This window comes from Balaenoptera borealis (genome assembly GCF_965194805.1).
Source record: "Balaenoptera borealis genome assembly, chromosome: 2".
NCBI lineage: Eukaryota > Metazoa > Chordata > Mammalia > Artiodactyla > Balaenopteridae > Balaenoptera > Balaenoptera borealis.
In genome coordinates this window covers 116,739,509-116,746,528 of record NC_138867.1, presented here as the reverse complement: position 1 = coordinate 116,746,528, position 7,020 = coordinate 116,739,509, and the positions used below count along the sequence as shown (strand labels likewise).

The window sequence follows — 7,020 nt, the reverse complement described above, 5'->3', positions numbered from 1 at the left end:
GTAGGAAAAAACTGTTACTTTAGAATTTACAGTTTAGATGGAAAAATAAGTTATGGTCTTATTCTCTTTCAGAAATTCACCTTTTACTGTTTTACATTTATTTGGATGACTCAAAAATAAATTTCTTCAGGTCTAATCTCTCATCTGAGCTATAGTCTTGGGCATCCCAGAAAACACTGCCCCATGAATATCCCAGTATCACCTTAAACATTAACAACTATGTTCATCATCTCCCCCACTTCCTCCAAAATAGTTTCTTTTGTTAGATTTTTCTAGTTCTATTATGCTGCAGTTTTTGGCTTCCAGATTTCAAACACTGGAATGCTTTTATATTTTCCTCATTCTTTATCTGTTGGTTAGCAAATTCTGACATACCTGAATTGTGTTTTGTAATGACAAGGTAGTAGTTTCCTATTGTCCTTCTAATTTTTTCAATGGCACTTATCACTAACATGCTGTATACCATTCTTATTTATTGTCTGCTTCTCCCCACAAGAATGTAAGTTCCATGAGGGCAGAGATTTTTGTCTATTGTTTACTGCCCTATTCCCAGCACTCGGTATAGTATTTATTGGATAAATTGAGTACTTACTATGTGCCAGGCACTGTGCTCTGTGTTTACATGCAGAATCTCATTTAATTTTTACCACACTGGGTAGGTGTTTTATGTTCTGATTTTCAGATAATAAAACTTATAATTTAATTTTAAAAAGGTTAGGTGACCTGTCTGAAGTCACACAACTCGATGGTCACATGGTTAGTAGGTGTTAGAGCCAGACTATAGATTGTCCCCAAACTTTGAAGCCTATCTATACGCCTTTGAAATAATATTCATACTCCTTAATCTAAATTTCAAAACATTCCATAATACCAATGCCCTTATTTTACTTTTTTCTATCAAAAACCTCCTGATCCAGTCAAACTGGTCCACTCATTGTCCCTGGGAGCTTATAAATTTCCTCCAGATTTTGTTCAGATAAACTCCCTATAGAAATCTTATCTAGCCTTTGACTCTGCGATTCAGTGCAACTTCTACCTCTTTAATCATTTCTGAATACATTCCATTCCAGGATACAGTGAGGAATTCCTCTTCTAATTTACCACATGGTTTTTGGGCTTTCGGTCACATGTCTTACACCGCGTCGCACTCCTTGTATCTTGCTTGGCACACAAAAGTTCAATAAATGGAAGCCACTAACTTGCTTGCATTCCCATCTGGGTCCATAAGGCAGTTCTCAGGGGTGCGTAATACTTTACATACAGTGTTCATGTGTTTAACTCCCTCGGCTCCCAGTCCGATTGGAAACGCCTTTAAAAACCTAACGTTTTAGTTGGGAAGGAAGCTCGCACAGATAACGTAAACATATAAAAAGATGTGTACACGAGGGTAATATGAAAACGTCCTCTGTCTGAATGCGCGAAGGGAGGCTGAGAGAGGTGTCGCGGAAGGGCTTCACGGACGGCCTAGGGGTGGCGGGGGTTTCGCACCACGCCTTGGTCGGAAAGTCTGGAGGCACGCTGCTGTCCTTCACATGGCCTCGGGCTCTCTTTTGCGCAGGGCCACGTGCCGGCGTTTTAGTCTAATCGCCGCTCGGGCCCACTATAAACGGTTAATAACCGCCTTCCCCGACTAGGCCTCTTCCCTCCATCTTTGTGCGGACGGGAGGGGCGAGGACGCCAGGTGTAGCGGCCCGGCCGAAACACGGCAAGTAAATCCAGACCCCCAATCTCAACAGTCAAGTTTTCAAAAAGCCCGCGCGTGGCGCCCCAGGCCGCATCCGTTGGGAACGGCCCCCAGCGCGTCCCCAGCTCGACCCCACCCCCCCTTCCCACCCCGCGGCCAGCCCAGGGCGGGAGGAGGCGTGGGGGTGGCAAGCGAGCTCTGCACACTAGGGGCGCCGGGGCCAGCGCGCACCGGGGAGCGCGCCCGTCCAGCAGCTGCCGAAAACGGAAGTGGGTGCGAGCGGATCGCCGTGATTGGCCGAGCTGACACGTCTCTCAAGGGGCTGGCGCGAACGCCACTGCGGAGGTTGGCGAGGGGATACGGCTAGGGGAGGGGGAAAATCACCGGGAACAGCCGCGGGGCTGGGGGCAAATGAATCGCAAAGGTTCGCTAAGTGCAGGGAGAGTCCCTAGTCAGGGCGCACTGAGGATCCCGGGGGTGAAAGCGGGGCGGTAGAAGCGGTGGCGGGAGCAGCGCAGGCCGATGGCTTGAATAGACCGCGGAGGGCGGGGAGTCCGTGACCTAGAGCGGCGCGGCAGCGCGGTAGGCGGGACTAATGAGAGCGAGGCGGGGATTGGCGGGCAGCCCTGGGCTGTCGTACGTCCGCGGTGACGCACGCCTCGGCGAGGGTGCGCGCGCGTTCAGCGGCCTCTTTGTGTGGTGCCCAGATAGGGGAGCGGAGGTGGCGGTAGCGGCGGCTTCGCTTTCCTTTGAGTCTCCTCGGCTCGTCCTCTAGCCGGCACCTTTCCCCTTCCCTTCCCCTTCCTCTCTTCCTCTTTCCCTTCCCTTCCCTTCTTCCCTTCCCCGTCGGTGACCGGCGGGGGCGGCTCCAGCGACGGCTGGGCCCAAGCTGTGAAGAAGCCTTAGCCAACGATAACGGCGACGGCGAAACCTCGGAGCTCGCAGGGCGGGGGGAAGGCCCGGGCCGTGGAGATGGAGAATTCCCAGCTGTGTAAGCTGTTCATCGGCGGCCTCAACGTGCAGACGAGTGAGTCGGGCCTGCGCGGCCACTTTGAGGCCTTTGGGACCCTGACGGACTGCGTGGTGGTGGTGAACCCCCAGACCAAGCGCTCCCGTTGCTTTGGCTTCGTGACCTACTCCAATGTGGAGGAGGCCGATGCCGCCATGGCCGCCTCGCCCCATGCCGTGGACGGCAACACGGTGGAGCTGAAGCGGGCGGTGTCCCGGGAGGATTCGGCCCGGCCCGGTGCCCACGCCAAGGTGAAGAAGCTCTTTGTCGGGGGCCTTAAGGGAGACGTGGCCGAGGGCGACCTGATAGAGCACTTCTCGCAGTTTGGCACCGTGGAAAAGGCCGAGATTATTGCCGACAAGCAGTCCGGCAAGAAGCGTGGTTTCGGCTTCGTGTATTTTCAGAATCACGACGCGGCAGACAAGGCCGCGGTGGTCAAGTTCCATCCGATCCAGGGCCATCGCGTGGAGGTGAAGAAGGCTGTCCCCAAGGAGGATATCCACTCCGGTGGGGGCGGAGGCGGCTCCCGCTCCTCCCGGGGCGGCCGGGGCGGCCGGGGTCGGGGCGGTGGTCGTGACCAGAACGGCCTGTCTAAGGGCGGCGGCGGCTACAACAGCTATGGTGGTTACGGCGGCGGCGGCGGCTACAACGCCTACGGAGGCGGCGGAGGCGGTTCGTCCTACGGTGGAAGCGACTACGGTAACGGCTTCGGCGGCTTCGGTAGCTACAGCCAGCACCAGTCATCCTATGGGCCCATGAAGAGCGGTGGCGGCGGCGGTGGAGGAGGCAGCAGCTGGGGAGGTCGCAGTAACAGTGGACCTTACAGAGGTGGCTATGGCGGTGGGGGTGGGTATGGAGGCAGCTCCTTCTAAAATTTTTTTAATGCCTGGGAGTGGCTATAGGGGTAGCTGTTTTCAACCACCCAACTAGGGTCGATTCCTAAGTCCTTTCCCCTCCCACCGCCTTCCCCATTTTGCCCTTGGGGAAGCCACTTCTAAGGCTGCTCACCCTTGGGGGTGTTGCCCTGTTTGCCTGCCACCTCCCTTGTCTCCCTCTGAAGATGGACTTGGCCCCACACACACATTTTTGTGTTACAGTCATTGATGGACTCTATTTTTTTATTATTACTTGGACCTTGGTCGTTTTTATACTAGCAAGATGTCTTGTTTTAATTTGTGTTTTTTTTGGGGGGAGGGAGTGAACTTGCTGATTCTGTAGCAAAACCTGGGCGGGGGTTGGGCGGGTTAGTTTACTTTGTTGTAAGGACTTGATATCTGGCTACAGCGTTTTCTATGAAATCTCTTTGGATCCCATGCCCGAAATTTGGAAGCATATGTACAAAAATCATTTTTACGTTTTATTTTTAATAAATCATTGTGTTTGACCGTACATGTCTAACATTTTTTTCTAGGATCCATTCCGTACCGTTTTAAGGGATGTTAGTTGAAAAATTTTCTTGTTAATTCTTAATTCTTGATGTGTACTTCGAGAAACTTTTAAAAGGTCCTGTGGGTTTTTTTTTTTCTTCTTGCTGTTGCCCTGGTAGTGACGTGTTGAATTTTATCCCTTACAGGTAAAACTTTTGAAGTGGTGGATGTGGCTTTTTAAAATTTTTAGTTTCTTTGCATCCATCTCTTGTACTAAATAATTTGCTTATCATCTTGACATGGTTGATCACTTCTTTCTATGAGAATTTACCTCAAAGTATGTACCGTGTAGTTCTAAAGAAATAGTTTGTATTAAGCATGTGTTTTCATTCATATAAACTGTTTAAAAAATTTCATTTGGCCTAGTTTCATCCCTCTTACTGGTTTGTCTGTAATGAATGGTTACAAATAAGGGTTATGTTTTATCCTCAAACTAAAAGCGTTTTTGTATTTTCAGAGCAGGTTTAGATGGTTTTTCTTTTTCCCCTCCAGCTGAACTGTTGTCCCTACGGAAATCCTTCCCCCAACCTTTGTGGCACCATCTATTGGCAGAATGGCAGTATATCTGCAAAAGAATTCGTTTAAAAACTTGTTTAGGACAGTTGCGTCAGATTTAGAAGTTTTGCCATCAAAAATCTGTGCAGACTTTGGTTATACATTTACTTGTAACTAAGGTGGGTTTTACAGGAATGTAGTTAACAGTCAATATCACAATTGCCCTTTCGACATGAGATTTGAAAATGTAAACTGCTATGCATAGCTTGGGCAGTGGCCCCATATTGCTATGACGACTAATGAACCAGCTTCGTGTACTGGTATCTTAGGTGCAAGTTGTAAAGCAAAATATTTGTGTTTTCTGCTTGGTTAACAAATGTATATTTGTAGCCCTTTCATGCAATAGAATTCAAGTTGTTGTTTATAAAAAGCAAAACAAAACAGTGATACAGGAGAAAATTGCCTTCCTGGATAGACGTATAGAATAGCAACGTTTATGGATATCACAAATAAAGAATTCAATTCTTTACATGATTGAGTGAGAGTATGTATAACCTGGTGGTTGGGTTCAGAGTACCTATTAATCTAGTACCTACATTTTGATTTAATGTTATGGTAAAATATTCGACTGGAGTTTTGTGGTTGAAAGCCCAAAGCTAGCTGTATTAAGCTTTCTGAAGGGAGATTACTGGGCTTTAAAACAAAAAAATATATTGACCCTTTTTCTCTTAATTCTTGTTGCTGTATATTAAGATTTAATTCTTGCCAAAATTTTTTTTTCTAATTGCTAGGGTTCTGCTTTCAGGAGACAGGAAGAACGGTCAAGATTGCTAAGATGCTTAAGGCTGCTTAGTAGTCACTTTGACAAAGGGTAGCTAATACTTGGTACAAATACTTAAGTACCTCTACAACAAATGGGATAGTAAGTTTTGCCTATTGAATAAATAAACAATATAGTCAAATTTTGCACTCACATGGTTTTACAATTTGCTTAAATTTCTGTTTCTTACTCTTAGTAAAATGCATCATACTGCCTTTCTTCATGTGGTAATTTGGTCCAGCTTTTGGGGGGGGTCCTCTAAGATACAGAAAATGATATGTGTAAATTTTTTATCATAATTATTACTCTGCTTGTATTTTACTCAGTTTTAAGGGGAAGATCTGTTTCTTCTGGTTCAATTGGAATAGTCCACCTTTTGGAGGGTTTTCAAAGTGTAGTAAGGTTACTGTCATTTTGTATTTCCAACGTAGTGACTTGTAAAAAAAATTATGTTAAAGGATTTTCTCTTAAATTAGAAAAATGACAGCGTTCTGTTCATGGCATATTACCACTTCATTGTCATGTATATACCTTTACAAATTTATAATCTGGATTGATATTTAGTGAAGGAAAAAGTAGTGGTATTTAGTCTTCCCGGAATTCCTCTTGTCAATTTTATGCAAGTATTTTTGGCATGTGGGACTTATTTATTCTTATGTTTTGATTTCTTTCACCTGTGAGAACTATCTGAACATTATTACTTCAAATTTAATTAAGACTTCATGGGAGGAGGTGGTACAGAACCTAATCAGTATTGAATATAATTTTTGTGCTATGCTTAAATTTAATTTGAAAGATTAGAAAAATAAAAATGAACTTTTTTTTTTGTCTCCCTATCGTGAAGAACTTTTGCATTTACATTGTTTTTAGTATAAAGTCAATGGTAATCATTAGTTGTGGTGGTTTAAAAGATTGATAGTAATTTCAAATATTAAAAAGCTTGCAAATGGTTAACGTTCATAGTGATAACAAATCAGGATGATATACTGATTGTTTCCTCCTATAACTTAGTGATTTAGAACACAGATTTCATATTTAAACCTTCACAATGAATTTTTGTTTTTAAGCAAGTTTAAAGGATTGAGGATACTTAAGAATTTGCTATTTATGATTATTTCCCTCAAGACCAGAAATGGCAGTGTCAGTTATTTGATTTGTAGGCTTATGTATCTTTTAAGTGTGCTTAATTTTCTCAAATTTGAGAATTTGCATTTTAAACGTTGTATGTCTTTGCTGATGGAAAGTGGGCATTTGGATGTTGAATTGATTTAAGCAAAATTGCATCTAGATAATGTAAGGATTATTCCCCAAAAGACAGTATTTGCACTTAGAAGAGGTAAGTCTCTTTCTGGAAGAAATTCCATTTTAACCAACTTACTGAGTCAGTGTTAAGATTTTGGTCACTGGGAAAAATTATTTCTTTTCCCTGTTTTAGAAGGCTTTATTTTTTTTCTGAAGCAGGGCAACAAAGATTGCCTCTAAACCAGTGTAAGACAATGCCTTTTCCTTAGTGTCTTATTGCAGATTACATTGCTGTGCCTTTGTCTAATGCTTTCTATTAAAAGTGAACATACATTGTAAATTT

At 44.6% G+C, this 7,020-nt stretch overlaps 1 protein-coding gene across 1 annotated transcript; it reads left to right on the top strand.

The window, feature by feature from the left end:
• The first annotated feature begins 1,971 nt into the window (after window positions 1-1,971).
• On the top strand, window positions 1,972-5,146 carry HNRNPA0 (heterogeneous nuclear ribonucleoprotein A0). The gene has a single exon (XM_082379681.1). It carries the CDS (start codon window positions 2,657-2,659, stop codon window positions 3,563-3,565), a length of 909 nt encoding a protein of 302 aa, XP_082235807.1. The 5' UTR covers window positions 1,972-2,656; the 3' UTR covers window positions 3,566-5,146.
• Window positions 5,147-7,020: the final 1,874 nt, after the last annotated feature.

What these genes read in the sequence shown, in the direction of transcription:
- HNRNPA0 (XM_082379681.1), top strand. Translation starts at nt 2,657, where the DNA reads ATGGAGAATTCCCAGCTGTGTAAGCTGTTCATCGGCGGCCTCAACGTG.